This window comes from Dreissena polymorpha, chromosome 1 (assembly GCF_020536995.1).
Source record: "Dreissena polymorpha isolate Duluth1 chromosome 1, UMN_Dpol_1.0, whole genome shotgun sequence".
Taxonomy (NCBI): Eukaryota; Metazoa; Mollusca; class Bivalvia; order Myida; family Dreissenidae; genus Dreissena; species Dreissena polymorpha.
In genome coordinates this window covers 177,737,183-177,756,117 of record NC_068355.1, presented here as the reverse complement: position 1 = coordinate 177,756,117, position 18,935 = coordinate 177,737,183, and the positions used below count along the sequence as shown (strand labels likewise).

The following is an 18,935-nucleotide window of genomic DNA, read 5'->3' as shown; positions in this document are numbered from 1 at the left end:
TGTGATGCTCACTAAAATGACTTCTTGAGGCCCGGGAATAGTTTATTATGAGACTTTAATCTATCGATGACTACAAGAAGATGAGACTTGGCAAAACATTAAATAATCTAAAAATTTGTGAAATTAACATTAATAACATGCAAGAGTAAAATGACATTGGTCACCTTTACACCCATGTATTCTGGAATGCCTGACTGAATAAGGTTAATTACTAAAATTTTAAGAAAAGCATATTTCTAAAACATCATTACAGAAGAAAACACTTTGTTTACATAAAACGAAAAAAACAAGTGTTATTTTGTCCGAATTATGTTGCCTTCCAGAAGTAGTTACACACTTGGTAGTGTGGCTCACACATGAGGTAGAATGGCCGTGGTAACTACTTGGGAGGCAAAACAACTAGGGGAAAGGAAACTACTTGGGAGCAAAACAACCTGATACTGTACAGAATTTAATTTTGTTTGAACATGTTGATTTTTGTAAACCACAATCATTTGCTTGTGAATTAAGTTTCTGTAATTATAAACCTGTTAATGAATTAAAGAGTTTATATTTGTTTCAAAATATACATTCATATGTCTTTTTTCCAGGTCCACTGAAGTGTGTGATTAGAAACTGTATTTTGATGATGAAACACTTCCAGTGCCACGTTCTACGCACTATTGGAGACAGATTTAATGTAGAAAAACTACACAAATATCTGAATAATGTTATGAAAAAGATGGATGAAATCCACCCATTACAGTTACCAGAAGCTCCTGTAGTTAGTCACCTAATTGCAGTTTAGTTCTCTGAGATTCTTGTGATGGTGAATGTTGAGGAACTCTGTGAAGTCCTAGTGTTTTAATTGTCACAAGATTACATGCAAATTCAGAAGACACTAAGTATGCAGAATTCCGAACAGATACAGTAAAAAAAAAATTAAATAATGTGTAATTTGGTGACAAATTATAGTCAGTTATATACATGTATATGTATGTGTGTAGCAGAAGATTTTGTAAGGACTTAAAGGAGAAGTACTTTTTGGTATTTCAGGGATAATTTTCTTCAGTTCTCCATAAAAGCTTATGTTTGGATACTCATTAGGAGTGCCTCGTAAAGTTGTTTCTAGTGAGTACCCACATAATGTTTTAGGATTAGAAATAATACAAAGTATCCCAGACCTATCAACAAACACTCCTCCTTAACATTAGTCCTCTGTTTGTGTATGATATATATATATATATGTCATGGTATGACAGCAATATCTTGCAGACACCACAGCAAGCAAAGTTTCAATGTGAAAATTGTTTTGAAATATAATTTGAAAGAAGTCAAATTATCATTGTCTGAACTAGTTTATTTTAAATATGTAGAACAATTGTAGGACAATTGTAGACTTTGGTTCTAGACCTGTTCTATATGTGTTCTTATTCCCCACTAGAATGTTTGTAGAACTTACTGGTTCTTAAAGAGTTCTAAATGTGTTCTAGAACTACAGTTTAGAACATTTTAGAAATTTCTTGAACTTATTTTGTTCTAGAAATGTTCTAAAAATGTTCTTGTATATTATTGGAACAGTTTCAGAACTAAGCCTTGTTCCACAAATGTCTGGAATTATTCTAGAAAACAGTTCTGGAACAATTCCAGAACATAAGTTCTAGAACGGGAATATGGAACATTCTAGAACTGTTCTTGATGTTCTAGAACAGTTCCAGAACCGTTCCAATTTCTAGAACAAATCTTCGCAGGGGATGTGATCCTGCTTCCTGAATATATTTCAAGGCCGAGTTCAAATTTATTGTCATTTGTGTTTTGAAAGTAGTTTACCAGGTAACTACCAGGCAAAAATATAAATAACGCCAGTAGATTGAACATCATCGTCACGTGGTAAACTCAGGAATGCAAATTGTGCATGCGTAGTGAATTGTATACATTTTATATATACAATGATCAATATACTTGCGTTATTTATAGTGTGTATATCGTTATGTCACATATTTTTGCGATGTACTTTTGATTTCACATTGCGAAATTGTATTACCTAATATACTAAAAATATGAACTTTTTTCAAGTTATGTAATATACCAGTCGTGATTTTTTAATCAATATAAACTAATAATTGTAAAAAAATGCGGTATTTAACAACTTTTCTTTTCTTCGTCGTTGTAGTTAACAGTCCCTTTAAGGGCCATGATGGCCTTCTTTATTCATACTATGTTTTTTGTTTAAATACAATATGACATGATGCCTACATTCTTTATACTCAGAAGAAAGTCAAGTGTGGGCTATTATGCAACCAATTATGATGGGAGCTAAACATTTTGAAACTAATATATTCAAAGAAATGGTTTCATAAATGATAACATGTTTAAATGCAAGATCAATTCGCCATGTTGGTGCAAAAATTGCTATGTGCCTTCTCATTTCAATGTCATATGATACCTTTTTGCACCAAGGGGGCAAATTATACTTTTGAAAAATCACTTTAAATTCGTTGATTGCTTTACATTAGACGGTAATAGGAATTTATCTCTTGATTAAAAATTATGGAGTTTCAACATTTGTCAATATACTTGTGATTTGTGTTGAAATGGTTGCGTGTATGTGTGTATGTGCTAGTCCATTGTTAATTTTTACAGTATTTAACAATAAGTATGAATTACCACATCATTCTTCATCTATTTATTAATGAAGCTAATGCCAATTTATGCAAGAAAGCAATTAGTAAAGAGGAATTAAGTTCTCATAATTTATAACCTTAAACAAGAGAAAAATATTATAGTAAAAAAGACATATTAACGGCTTATGCAAAAACATATTTTATAATATACTTAGATTGCCATTTCATAAGAATTATTTCAATTTGAAACACTGAAAACACTGAATGTCTTAATATAAACACACTTTGTCCTGTGGCACTTTAATCAGTATAATAATGATGAGTTAAATATACATTACTTTATGTTATACACATGCATTCTAGTAATGACATTATTAAAGAGTTGTAATATCAGTATAATGAATAAATGCACAATTTGTTGTTCAATGCGGTTTGCATAATTTCCCAAACACACAGTAGATAGATACATTTTTATGCCCCCCTTCGAAGAAGAGGGGGTATATTGCTTTGCACATGTCTGTCGGTCGGTTGGTCGGTCTGTCAGTCGGTCCGTCCACCAGGTGGTTTCGGGATGATAACTCAAGAACGCTTGGGCCTAGGATCATAAAACTTCATAGGTACATTGATCATGACTCGCAGATGACCGCTATTGATTTTGAGGTCACTAGGTCAAGGTCACCGTGACTCAAAATAGTAAAATGGTTTCCGGATGATAACTCAAGAACGCATATGCCTAGGATCATGAAACTTCATAGGTAGATAGATCATGACTAGCAAATGACCCCTTTTGATTTTGAGGTCAGTAGGTCAAAGTTTAAGGTCACGGTGACCCGAAATAGTAAAATGGTTTCCGGATGATAACTGAAGAACGCATACCCCTAGGATTATGAAACTTCATAGGTAGCTAGATCATGACTCGCAGATTACCCCTGTTGATTTTCAGGTCACTAGGTCAAAGGTCAAGGTCACGGTGACCCGAAATAGTAAAATGGTTTGCGGATGATAACTCAAGAACTTATATGCCTAGGATCACGAAACTTCATTGGTAGATTGAACATGACTTGCAGATGACCCCTATAGATTTTGAGGTCACTAGGTCAAAGGTCAAGGTCACGGTGACCCGAAATAGTTAAATGGTTTCCGGATGATAATTCAAGAACGCTTACGCCTAGGATCATGAAACTTCATAGGTACATTGATCATGACTCACAGATGACCCATATTGATTTTCAGGTCACTATGTCAAAGGTCAAGGTCATGGTGACCCGAAACAGTAAAATTGTTTCCTGATGATAACTTAAGAACGCTTTTGCCTAGGATCATGACACTTCATAGGTACATTGATCATGACTCGCAGATGACTCCTATTGATTTTCAGGTCACTAGGTCAAAGGTCAAGGTCACAGTGACAAGAAACGTATTCACACAATGGCTGCCACTACAACGGACAGCCCATATGGGGGGCATGCATGTTTTACAAACAGCCCTTGTTATTTATATATTTTTATTTTAATAATAATCAATATAGTATTGCTTCTAGAAAAGTCACATGTGAATTGATGTATCATATTGTTATTGTATGTGCCTAAATATTTTTTTGTTAAAATGCCCCTTTAAATTTGTATTATAATTAATATTGTTTCGGGGTAAACAGTTGGTTATTGGTCATTTGATTTCTATTCAATCACTTACTGTCTCCTGTGTGGTTGTTTTTCAGACTATGCTTACAAGTAACTCCATTACCTCAGGCTGCCAGAGGGAAGTCAACCAACTTTAAGAACCTGTCTGTCAGAACGGAAAATACTCTTTTACTTATGAAACAATGTCAGACGTATCAGGAGGACAAAATGATGTCTCTTAAGGTTTCATACAAAGAACATGAGAGGCTTATTGTGGATGGTTTGCGTGTGAATATAGTATCGTATTTACGCAAATGTGAAACCAGCACAGTTAATACAACACATGAACATATGCAATACCCTATCAGTGAAATGCGTGAGGAAATCAAATATTTATTAGCAGATTTTGAGAAAAGCACTATTAAGGAGAAGAAAGAAGAGCTAAACCTGAAACAAGCTCCTATCAAGGTTGTGAGAAACAGCTGCATTAGACTTCACTATGAATTGTTCCATCTCCATGTAGCCATGCCGAAAGTACTGGGTAAACCTGAACTCTCTTTTATTGCCAGTAAAAAATGTCTGGAAAATATACAACAGTCTGATATATTTATTAAAGAGAACTTACCAAACCATGTTTTCACTGTGAATGGGAAGTCTGTGCACAATGTAAAAATGCCAAGTGAATCAGGCACATGTCATATCACAGCAGTATGTGCACTCCCAAATGGACAGGTCCTGGTTGCAGACTACCATAATAAGAGAGTAAAGCTTCTGAACCAGCAGTACTGTGTGGTGAGCCACTTGGATGTAAGGGATGGATTCATAGAGGACATGCGTCTTATCACACCCACTGAGGTTGCAGTGGCTATGTATGGTGAGGTCCAGTTTATCACAGTAAGCCAGAGCCAGCTTGCCAAAGGCAGGAAGCTTAAGTTACAACATTATTGTGCAGGTATTGCCCACAACCAGGGTGACCTATATATCTGCTCTAATACTGCTCTGTACAAGTTCACATTGAGTGGCGAACTGGTCTGCAGACTCTATGAAGATTCATCAGCTGATTTCACAGGTAAGAATCACGGTGGATTCATTCTAATAACATGTGTGATATGTACAGAGATTATTTAGCCATTTTAAGAAAAAGAGTCTCGTCAAATTGATATTTTTAAAATCGATAAAATGGCACATCTGGGAATTTCGTTATCGACTAAATGGACCGATTTTTTCTTAACAACAAATATTCGGTCTTTTCGAAACTAAGGGCAAACAAGAGTTGTCTCGCATTCAGGTAGGTATCGGGTAACAAGTAAACGAACCAAAAGAAAACAAGTTATCATATGCTTCTCAGATCTCTGAAATCGTAATATTTACTGTTCATTTCAATTTACATATACAGTTATTTCTTTATTGATTGATATACTTATATACTAGTTTGTGTACATTAGTATTTTAATGCTGTATTGCCATATAACTTTGCAACCAAAAGCTCTTCATCAGTAAAAGTTAAGCACCACTGATAATTGAGCTGTCTGCTTTTAAAACTGTGCCTGTTGCATTATTCAATTGATTCCCAACATTTATTACGTTCCTGTCAAGTATTTCATTGATTCATTCACCTCAGTAATGTGGGTTTATTTTAAATATTGATTGATATTCTTCTGTCACTGTCACACTTGACTATCAGTTTCTGAAAGAAAAATTGTTTTAACAGCAGTTTCATACCAGTTAACTTAGAACATTATTTTCTTGATTTTACGATAAATACTTTGTGATGTTTTTAACTGATTTTTTGGTTTAAATATCTTCTTGATAATACTGTGTGAGAGTGTTGTGATTGGTCATAGTTCAGTGTTGTGTTGTTTATTTTGAATGTCCACTGACAAAATTAATTGACCGGTTTCTTTTTCGAATACAGCACTCCTTCTAGCACTCTCTTACACTCTCTTTCACCTCTGTCGTGGGCTCATGGACTACTTTCTAACGCACGTGACTTTAGTCACATGATCATAGTCGCATATTCAAAATGGCCGCGCCCATCGGCTTTGCTTTATCTTATAGTATTTGACGTTTACAACTGGGCGCGTGCTATTCAATTTTATTTCATGCACATATTTAACTAAATGAACATATTGCAATATTAACAATGAGTCAAAGCTGTATATCTGTATTAGAAAATAATATAAAATTATACAGAAGCATCAATAAGTAGTTGCTGCTTTGACAAGATTTTGAGTGAATGAGAAATATTGAATATAAATATTGACCAAAGTAAACCGTCTGTTAAAGTTTTACCAATGCAATGCCAGTTTGGTACACATAGACCCTGAAGATGTTTACTCAAACTAATTCTATGGTAAAATACACGTCTTAAAATAAATTGCAGGCCAACATCAGTACAGTTGTTGTGTTATTGTTGTTTTAACAATATACATTTCATTGTCCCATGCTTATCCTGAAAGGGGACAACTGGAAGCATCTATCATACACTGACAAGTTCATTCAGGAATATGTTTACAAATACAAAATTATATAAGAGAAATATGACAATCTGTCAAAGAAGAATAGTATCAAAACTTCACAGAATCATATTATGCTGCTATAACAAATTCAATTCTTTACATGATCTTTTAACTAAATAATAAATTGCAATACTTGTTATACTCATGCCTTTTCCCCGGCTCTTTAAGCACCTTAGCGACTGAATCTTTAATTTATTACTTTATCTCACCAATTTGTGTTGCTGTAATTCTTCAATATCATGAAAGACATTAAAGATTCATCAGGTTTTTAAAGGCTGATAAGTTTACTTATATTTGTTCAATTATTGCACTTTCTTAAGTACAGTGCCTAACATTAAATTAATTCAAAGGAGTAACCCAGTACACTGTAAATCACATATTTTCTCCTGTGCAAATTTCTGGAAAAAGATCTGCATTGCTGATACAGTAGTGCATGTCCTTGTTTTGTTCAATGTCAATATCATTATTCAGGATATTCAGAAGGTTCAGAAATGCATCAAAGTACACACATTTAAACAAACATGATTACATATAACAGGATTTTTTAGGTATTCTTCTCAAGTGTAGAGGATGAGTTTAATAATAGAAAGCAATACGAGAAAAAGGGACGGTGGGTTGTAAATTGAATGTCCTTAATTAATACTTTTTATGCCCCTTGATCAAAGGATGGGGGGTATATTGTTGTTGGCCTGTCTGTCTGTCTGTCTTTCTGTCTATCATTCTGTCCCAAAACTTTAATCTTACAGTAAAGTTTTGCAATAACTTTTGAAATATTGAACATAGCAACTTGATATTTGGCATGTATGTGTATCTCATGGAGCTGCACACTTTGAGTGGTAAAGGTCAAGGTCATCCTTCAAGGTCAAAGCTAAAAAATTTCAAACTTTTACATAGTAAAGTTTTTCAATAACTTTTGAAATATTGAACATAGCAACTTGATATTTGGCATGTATGTGTATCTCATTGAGCTGCACATTTTGAGTGGTGAAAGGTCAAGGTCATCCTTCAAGGTCAAAGGCCAAAAATTTAAAACTTGACATAGTAAAGTTTTGCAATAACGTTTGAAATATTGAACATAGCAACTTGATAATTGGCATGCATGTGTATCTCATGGAGCTGCACATTTTGAGTGGTGAAAGGTCAAGGACAAGGTTATCCTTCAAGGTCAAATGACAAAAATTTAAAACTTTAATATAGTAAAGTTTTGCAATAACATTTGAAATATTGAACATAGCAACTTGATATTTGGCATACATGTGTATCTCATGGAGCTGCACATTTTGATTGATGAAAGGTCAAGGTCATCCTTCAAGGTCAAAGGTCAAAAATTTAAAACTTTTTCACTATTGAACATAGCAACTTGATATTTGGCATGCATGTGTATCTCATGGAGCTGCACATTTTGAGTGATGAAAGGTCAAGGTCATCCTTCAAGGTCAAATGTCAAATTTATGGCGTCTGTCCGTTAGAAAAACTTTAACATTGGTCATAACTTTTTCAATATTAAAGATAGCAACTTGATATTTGGCATGCATGTGTATCTCATACAGCTGAACATTTTGAGTGGTGGAAGGTGAAGGTCATCCTTCAAGGTCAAATGTCAAATATATGGCGTCTGTCCGTCCGAAAACTTTAACATTGGCCATAACTTCTTTAATATTGAAGATAGCAACTTGATATTTGCCATGCATGTGTATCTCACGAAGCTGCACATTTTGAGTAGTGGAAGTTTAAGGTCAAGGTCATCCTTCAAGGTCAAGGTCATCCTTTAAGGTAAAAAATAAATTTAAAGCGGCGTGATCATGAAGCTGCACATTTTTAGGAGTGGAAGTTCAAGACCAAGGTCATCCTTCAAAGTCAAGTTCATCTTTCAAGGTCAAATGTCATTTTTTTTATTGAAAGCAGCGTTATCATGAAGCTGCACATTTTGAGTGGTGGTAGTTAAAGGTCAAGGTCATCCTTCAAGGTCATCCTTCAAGGTCAAAGGTAAAAAAATATATTTCAAAACGGCGTTCTCATGAAGCTGCACATTTTGAGTGGTGGAAGTTCAAGGTCAAGGTCATCTTCAAAGGTCAAAAGTAAAAAAAATAAATGAAAAATTTCAAAGCGGCACACTAGGGGGCATTGTGTTTCTGACAAACACATCTCTTGTTTCTTTCATACACTTGCATACTTTTCCATTAATAATAAATGATTTAAAAAAAGGAAAACACCACTTGTCTTTTAATGTTTAATATCTCATGTTCAGCTTTATTTATTTTTCAACATACAGTACCATACCAATAGCATATTTTTTAGTCTTTTTTCAATCTAAACAACAATAAATATACATGCACATGCAAGCACTTCAAGAAAAAAATATTCTAGCTATTAAAATTTGATCTAACCCTTTTATCTATATGAATGCTATTCATAATCATGAATTCTATTATTATGAATGGGTACATAATATTGCACTGATAAATGTAAACATCGATTGAAGTGAAGTTTATTTATTAAACAATAACTGTGATAATTTACTAATTACTATTATATTGTAATAATTATAATTAACTAATTAAGATAATACATGTTTATGGTATTTTTGTTTAAAAAATATAATTTATATTGTGAATAATTTGTATATGAGGCCTATTGTACCACAAGCTGTTTCAGAATATCAACTTGGTTAGGAAATATAAAAGTTTAAACAAATTTCATGATTCATGTACATTACATTAAGAATGGTTCTAAATGTAATCTTAGTTATTTATCAAAATTAAAGATAGCACATATATCCTAGTAAACCTGTTTAAAGGAAAGTGTAAGAAAATTTGACCTCTTTCCAAATGGGTTGACTGGAAAGTATTCTCTCTTGAAATACAAGGGCAGGAATTAAGAATTCAGCAACGTTAAGCATTTTATTTATCATAATTTATTATATCTGTAAGTGGCAATAAGACCTAGAACTGCAGTTTATACATTGATAGTTTTAAGCATTGTGAACAGAAACAATCATCTACTATTCTACATGTACATGAAGGTTAGTCAATTTACTCAAAACTTGATATAAATGACCAATAGTATGATCCCACAATGGTGGCAGTTCCAAATTAGCAGGTTACCGGTAACCATTAATAGTGTTCAAGAAATTAACTACATGTTTATTAATTGTACACATGTAAACAGCATTATCCTAGACACTGGCCCTGATAGCCAGGGGTAAAAGATTCGAGTTCCGGATTGGCTGTACAATTGTCCCATCTTGCAACATTTGGTGCCCAATGTGGGACCATGGCACAATCCATTCTCAACAAAACCTGTTCATGGTTTGAATGGATCAGGTTTACAATGATCCCCGTGACTTGAATTCTCGAAAAAAATCCAGCTTGGCAGAGGAGAATGTTAATGCACGAACTTAGTGATTGTCACTAAACAGGAGATTTTTATTGGCATATCATTAGCTCAATCAGAAAAGCAAGGGGTCCCTGGTTAAAATCCAGGACTGGCTGCACAATTTTCTCATCCTGTGTCAATCTAAACATAAAATACCATAGTATATTTACAATGCCCAGTATGTATTATGCTTGAGCATTAATTATGTGTATAATTTTTACCACAGGAGTTTGAAATTCTATACATGAAGCTAATCTTGTGGCAAAATAATAAAAATAGACCCCTATATAGTAAGTCTATATACTATATTAGTATATAGGGGTCTAGTTTTTGACGATGCGAACAGCATCGTCCAAGGTTTGATAACCATCCTAAAAAATTTCACAATGGCGGCCTATGTAAAAGACTGAGCCAGTCCGATTGAGATAACTAGATTTTTCAGTTACTTCCCTTTTGCATACGCCAATGGTAGGAGCATTGATAACATTCTCCTAGCAGAGTTGTCGTTCGTGTTTCAACATTCAACAATGGCCACCTTAATGAGAGTCTTGATTCAAAACTTTCTTACTGCATACATTGGCTTGTTTCGCTATTTAGAAGCTGTCATTTAGGATATATGAATTATTTATTCACTAAATCTCCGCTTATGATAACAATATGGAATTCGAAGGACATATACTCGATGTGAATGAAGGACTTTCTGGATCGTAACAGCTTGACACGGCAAAACTGGCATACTGATTACTGGTATTTTTAGTTATCAATATAAGTCACATTGTGCTTTATAAATTGTATTCGAGCATTTTGCGACTTATTGAATGACTATGATACCCGATATCAACATTTCATCCGGGATTTGCAAATCACCAAGCTGTCCTGAAATTCAACATTGATTTCAAACTCTTTACTGGTTAGTACTCTTTCATAGTGTTAGTACTTTTTATCATTTTAAAGTTAAATGAACTGTGTCACAGTAAAAGAGACATTAAGGCGATTTTGGCCAGTTTGGATCTAGATCAGCCAGCAGTCACTTGAAAGCTGTTTGATTAAAAGCGTTTTTCTGACAATAACAAATAATGTAATTGGATACTGATTTGACTGCGCTTTTCCTGTGACCTGGTTCAAATAAGAGAAATGTCATTAATCAAATTATTTATTTCGAACATTAATAAATTGTTTTTCTTGTCCCTCGGGATCAATGACTCCAGCACTTTCCTGTTGAGAATTGAATACTGCTAAAGGCGATGCTAGGGGGCGTGAGAGATGTTGCACCTTCCAGTATCGCTCGATTGTTCATTGTCGGCTCGGGTACTACGTACATGTACCCCGGGTACTCTTAAGTATACTTACATGTATTCCGGGTACGGTAAATATACTAAAATGTACCCGGGAAATTTAACCCTAAATCAGTCGTTGTCGACTATTTTTTTGTAATAATTATATATACACATTTATGTCAATTTTCTGTAGAATAGCCTCTATATTATCGGAACACATACTCAAAAAGCATGTTGATGCAGTGTTTTTTTAAGAGAAGTGTGTTTAAGATAATCGGTTGCGCGTTTTACGACATCGGATTTTGGGCTCGAATACAACTCGGGTACAGTCTAATATGGACCGAGTACAATTACGTTTATTTACTGTACCTGGGGTACATGTAAGTATACTTAGAGTACCCAGGGTACATGTAAGTATACTTAAGAGTACCCTGGGTACATGTAAGTAGTACCAGAGCAGACAATGACCAATCAAGCTCCATTATCCCTCATGAACCGACTCAAAAAAACGAGTCGGCATTATTTGACTTAATTTTTGGTTTGGTTGCTCTCGAGGGATCAAAAATTTCAGAATCTTCCTAAAAGCCCTACGGGTTTGATCCCCAGAAGCGACATTGAAAACTAGCATACTTTGTTATCTTAAAGGTTGCTAAACCTGATATACAATGATAATGTGAATTTTCTCTCACATGATGTTCATCTGTCATATTATATAAAAACTTACAGCAGTAGTAAACAACTGGACAATAATTAATGAACGCATCTTTCATTTGTCTTTGACACTTTGATTTTGACATGGCCTAGATTTAAATATGTGACTGGACTTAACCAGCACTCTTGTAACAGAGCTAAAGTTTAAATGTACCATTGAAGATCGCCTAAATCCAGAGTTGCTATTATAGACCTGTGGAAAGTTTTAAGGGTGTGACATGTAAGCAAAAATTGGTCATTACCCAGAGGCTACAACTGATCTATGACTGTATTAAAACAAGAAAAATCAGTGCCTGATTTAGATTTCCTTAGATAGTTCAATAAAAACTAAATTCATTAGCCTGGTAACAGTTTAACGGTAATGCTACCAATGTGTCACACCAGAGCCTTGAATTTGAAATCTAGGACATGCATGTTCATTTCTTCATGAAATCAGGACACAAAATTGTATTTAAGTCCTTAATTGACCTGGCTATAGTTCTCAGATTATTATAAGCTCAATCAGTATATTTATATCATTATTTATGCTTTGTGTATTGTAAACATATACACAATCATGCAGTTACATGATAGCAATAAATAATATCAAAGCTACCCATACTATAAAGGTCATTGACAAAGCCTATGGTCAAAATGTGAACACATTGAGTGTAATCGCCCTCTTGTGCCAGCAAAAACAACACGTTGACAGGTTGTCATTTTTGACAGTTCTACTTTCACTTTCATTTTGTGATATCAAACTATAAACAATTATGTGGCTGAGAAAAATATCGCCATTGCTTTTTATGCTCCCGGTAGGGTGGCCTATATCAGTTGAACTGTCAGTCAGTCAGTCAGTGTGTCAGTCTGTCCGTCCGTCTGAAAACTTTAATGGCCATAACTTTTTTAATATTGAACATAGCAACTTGATATTTGGCATACATGTGCATCTCATGGAGCTGCACATTTTCAGTTGTGAAAAATGAAGGTAAAGGTCATCCTTCAAGGTCAAATGTCAAATATAAAGCATCTGTATGTCTGTCCGAAAACTTTAACATTGGCCATAACATTTTCAATATTGGCGTGCATGAGTATCTCATAGAGCTGCACATATTGATTGGTGATAGGTCAAGGTCATCCTTCAAGGTCAAGGTCAAAGGTCAAATTTTGCAATATTGAAGATAGCAACTCCATATTCGGCATGCATGTGTATGTCATGGAGCTGCACATTTTGAGTGGTGCTAGGTCAAGGTCATCCTTCAAGGTCAAAGGTAAAATATATGGGTTCAAAGCTGCGCAGCAGGGGGCATTGTGTTTCACAAACACAGCTCTTGTTTAATATATTTTCTGCACATTTCTTAAAAAAACTTACATCTATACACGATTTTCTTCGTTAATTCAATCATTCCTGACAGACTTGTGTACATATTTCGCTTACATTTTGACGCGTGTAGGTAGGAGCGCATTACCGCTTCCGAAATGTGTATTCATACTATTGCCTTCGAGGAACTTATCTGATGTTTGACGGAAGGGCCGAAAATGTGCGAGTGTGGGTCAAGTTCCCCACAGGTACTACTTTCCCATTCCCCCAATTTTTTTTCCAAACCTAAAATTTTTCGTACCCAATTTTTTTTTCGTACCCAATTTTTTTTTCATCCCCAATTTTTTGTTCGTACCCACAACTTTTTCGGTCCCAATTTTTTTGTTCCCAAATTGTTTTTTTCGTACCCAAATTTGTTTTCATACCCAAATTTTTTTCGCAAAATTTTTGTACCAAATTTTTTTTTCGTACCAACATACACAATTGTGGTGATTGTGGTGATGTAGATAAACTTAACTTGATGCTTTTATATCCATCCTCTCAAAAGCATCGTCACACCAGTACTGTCAGTACTTTGATTATTATTTAGCCATTATATTATTAGCTTCATGGAGAGAATTTCAAACTCCTGTGATTTTTACTGAAAAGCATTAAAAGCAAAATATTGAACAAGCACAGAAGCAACATTTCTAAAGTAATAAATAGTGCTATATAAGAATTAATTAAGACACATAAAATAATGTTGATTAGCAATATTTCAGCAATACACTTGCAAATTTGTAAATGTGATATAATTATTGAATGTTACACCTTACGTACTACCAGTCCGTTTATGTACTGGCACTTTATGTACCACTATCTGACACTTTATGTACCATATATATAATATAAATAGAAAATAATATATGGTTTAATATGAATGTGTGTTATTAATTAAATTTTTTTTTGTGATATTATTTATGAATTTAGACTTATATATAGCCATAAATTATATTTTTTGCCAGATTGTCTAAGTGTCTGAGTGAGTGTCTTAGTGTAATTTATTAGCCCAAGTAGTTAAATGATTCATTATTCTTACCTGAAATTGAAGTAAACGATAAAAATACATTTCATTTATATCCTATATCATGAAATAAATATACAAGTAGCATAAATAAATAAAACTTATAAAGTTCTTTAATACAGACATATGGTATCCAAATTACTAAAACTTTCCTGATATCAAGAAAAAATTGATTCAATACAATGATTTGCAATGTTATAGTGGGAACGATGTTTGATTAACTCAAAATTGACTCTATCAACACTAGAGTCAAATTAAGTGGTTTACACAGGTAATTATTGCCCATTCATAATGCTATGAATGAATGGACAATAACACCTATATAATATATAGGTGGTAGGTGAAGTTTCAAAGTGGAACATTAAAGGCCTGGTACATAAAAGGACTAGTACATAAGGTGTCACATTCAAGTCAAGTCAAGTAAATTGTATTTAAAGTCGGAAAGAGTGCTAATATGTAACATAAGCTATAATTAGCTTTTGAACCGACATTATTAACAATTTTATAATAATAACATATTAAAAGCAGCTGTTAACAGAGACAGTAAGGTAATTTAAACATTGTTAAGACAAACATAATACTGAAGTACATTATGGCATAAATAGCAAAGCATTCGTCACACTAAGGAAGTAACTAGGAATAAAACATAAAACAAAAGATTTGTGCTTATCTAGACCTTAGGGCTACTAATAAATTAAGACAATTTAAAATAATAAATAAGCATGGCAAAGAGGCTTAGGCCAGCATATTTTATTTATTTTTTTACGAGAAATTTTTCAAAAAAATTGAGTTTGGGGGGATAAATAAAAATAAAAGCATGAAAAGTGAGCAGTCTACCTAAAAAATTAATATAAAACTGTTTAAACCGATTATTTTTTTATTTTTGAAAATTTAAAATTCAGCCAATTTAACCTTATGCATACTTGTATTAACCTTTAAGTGTTTTATATATCTCATTACACTTGTTGTAGAAGCTTTTTATAATAATAGTAAACATATTTTTATATATATTTATAGGTAAAAGCACCTTTCCCAGGTTAATTATACTATATTGCTTCAATAGAGACTATTAAACACGCAAGGTGTGTAGTGTATTATAGTGATCGTTAAACTTTTGTTGAGTGTATATCATATGTAGGTTTTATAACAAATATAGCATGCATTTGACTTAAATAAAAAAGACTTGAAAACTTTTAAGATTGTTAAATAGCTTTAAATAACAACCAACTTTGTAACTTTCATCCATGGGTGGAATATGCACACTAAAAATACTCTTTAATATACAACAGACTTGCTTTATATCATGATAATTTGTATCAATCATGAGAAAAAAATGAGCCAAGTAACAGGAACTTGAACCTTAGGGCGATTGCGACCATTTTCGCTCAAAAAAGAGCAGTCTGATCAGGATCCAAACTGTTCAACATTCAGTCAGTACTTCTAAAGAGGTTAAGCGAACACTTTGGATCCTGATCAGACTGTGCTTGAATTGATCTTGATTCAAACTTTGTGTAGTGAAAGTTCTAGTTCATAAAATGTGAATATTTCATTTAAGAAACAAAGAGTTAAAGACTTATAAAAACATGTGCTGCATTTCATTTTATATTCAGAGAGAGTAATAGTGTTTATATATGTAAAGTGAACACAAGGGGCATCAGACAAATACAATATTTGGTGTGTAACATCGTTATGAGGTTCTCTTTGAAGTTTGTTCAAATAATGCAGAAAATATGCGCTCCCTAGGGGTTACTGTTTTGCTTATAAATATAAATAATATAATTATTCTGACTGAAACCGTAAGGCCCATTGGTTTATTACGTTGCATGCCAACCATATAGTGGTTCTTTGCTAAGTTTCCTCAAAGCATGTCTCCGTGGTCAAAACTGTTTGCGCTTCAGGGGTCAACTGATTTATATAGATTAATGTATTTGATAATCCCTAACAACACAGAAACCGCAAGGGTCAGGGGTTCAATATTTAGTGTAACATATTAGTGTTTTCTTCTTCTAGGTGTGATCAAATCATACATTTGGAGTAAAAAATAACTCTTTCTTGTTTCACATGATTAATATTTACTTATATAATAAAGAGCTTAAACAATCTTATTCTCTCAAAAAGCATGGGTTAGGTGATAATTATTTTGTATGTGACATTGTATGGTGGTAATTTTCGTAGTTTTTGTATCATGTCCATTGGCTTCACATTAGCCCCAACAAAATATTGAGGTAAAAGAAACAATATACCTAGAAATCTAGATTTATTTCAATGATTATTTTCATAAGTGAAAGCCGTATAAAGAATTAAATAGTACATGTAGCAAGTATTTTAATTGTTCTAGTAGAATTACTCTGCTGACTGTATATAATTTAATCGCAATATTAATTTTATATAGAAATCAACTGTTGAACTATGTAATTGTATTTTAAGCTCATCTATTTTTTGAAAAAATTATGAGCTATCGTCATCACCTTGGCGTCGGCGTCCGGTTAAGTTTTGCGTTTAGGTCCACTTTTCTCAGAAAGTATCAATGCTATTGCATTCAAACTTAGTACACTTACTAACTATCATGAGGGGACTGGGCAGGCAAAGTTAGATAACTCTGGTGTGCATTTTGACAGAATTATGTGCCTTTTTTATGCTTAAAAAATTGAAAATTTTGGTTAAGTTGTGTGTTTAGGTCCATTTTATTCCTTAAGTATCAAAGCTATTGCTTTCATACTTACAACACTTACTCACTATCATTAGGGGACTGTGCAGGCAAAGTAATGTTACTCTGACTGGCATTTTGACAGAATTATGTGCCCTTTTTATACTTAGAAAATTGAAAATTTGGTTAAGTTTTGTGTTTAGGTCCACTTTATTCCCACAGTATCAAAGCTGTTGCTTTCATACTTGCAACACTTATGAACTATCATAAGGGGACTGTGCAGGCAAAGTTATGTAACTCTGACTGGTATTTGGACGGAATTATGGGCCCTTTATACTTAGAAAATTGAAAATTTTGTTAAGTTTTGTGTTTTGGTCCACTTTACCCCTAAACTATCATAGATATTGCTTTCATACTTGGAAAACTCGAACACTATCATAAGGGTACAGTAATAGGACAAGTTGCATAACTCTGGTTGTAATTTTTACGGAATTATGGCCCTTTTTTGACTTAGTAACTTTGAATATATGGTTAAATTTTGTGTTTCGAACCACTCAGTGATTTTGTTTTTGATTTTTTTTGTTACAGCCTGTTGCATTTGGATTGGGAAAATTAGCGCGATAAACCATGAAATTGGGAAAAATAGCGCGATAAACCTTGAAATTGGGAAACATTATAAAATATGATTACCGTATAAGAACAGAATAAAAATTGCTAAGGTTATGTTTGACAGCATTTTTATAAAGTGTTACTTTCATGTCTTCTTACAACGTTTAGTTAATATCCTTTCACATGCATATTAAACTTGCAATAATCTATAGATTCTTCAATATACATATACCATTATGATTTAATCATAATCTCTTTTAAGAGTATGAATTTAATTCCGGATGTTTTTTAAAGTAAAATATGATATGGTGAAAACATTAACAAATATTAACAAACACGCTTTAGTGTTCTTGCTGTTTTAATGTTGTATTAAATGGAGCTAAAATAATACATTTCATTTGTTTACCTTTTTATATCTTGCACAATTGACATCCTCACACTCAGTCCAATGCTATTTGACCTAAACTATACAGCGTGACAAACATAATAAAGCAGAATATGCATATGAATCTGAATATTTACAGATCCACTAACATATAAATCAAATCATGTTTGTCCCTTTCCATTTTCGAACGGTTCTCGTCTTAAATGCTTTAACTTTGTGAACTCCAATTTCCCAACACAGATTTCCGTGACGCACATTCACTGTGAACATTTCTAATAAATATTTGTTGTTGTTCATCTCAAACGTAGTATTTTGCGTTAATTGACACACACATTAAATTATCTCCTAATAACCATGTGATATCCGCAGTTAATCTTAGTGTTATTTATCATTTTCGCTGCTCATCGCAAACTTCTCGTCTGCTTGCCGCCATCTTGGACGTATGTAAAAACAGTTGTTAACAATCGGGATACATCGACTATCGTCGGTATCCTCCGCAATATAGAGAGAAATGTGTAGATAGCAACGTAAAATCGTATTCTGCTACATTGGCAAACATTCGTAAGTCAGTTGTCATTCGGCAAAGACTCAACAAGCTCGATCGGCACTCGTTCTATGAAATTAATGCTAAATGACATTGTAATCTTATTGGCTTAATTGGGAAAAGTTTATCAATTTTTTTGGAAATTTTGGTCAGATTTTTGAAAAAAACGTCATTTTTTGCAATTGGGAAGCAGCCGAATATCGGCGGTAATTTTGTGCAAAAAAAATCACTGCCACTTTACTTCTAAAGCATCACGGCTATTGCTTTCAAACTTCAAATACTT

At 33.4% G+C, this 18,935-nt stretch overlaps 2 protein-coding genes across 2 annotated transcripts in view; both read left to right on the top strand.

Annotated features, from left to right (window-relative positions):
- LOC127864619 (uncharacterized) overlaps positions 1–18,935 on the top strand; it is a 42,017-nt gene that overhangs the window by 11,022 nt on the left and 12,060 nt on the right. Inside the window, exon 2 of the mRNA XM_052404439.1 lies at positions 4,321–5,291. Coding sequence (XP_052260399.1) covers positions 4,321–5,291 — 971 coding nt within the window. The remainder of the gene's footprint in view (positions 1–4,320; positions 5,292–18,935) is intronic.
- Positions 1–18,935, top strand: part of LOC127862722 (uncharacterized) — a 185,654-nt gene that overhangs the window by 156,612 nt on the left and 10,107 nt on the right. The window lies entirely within an intron of this gene.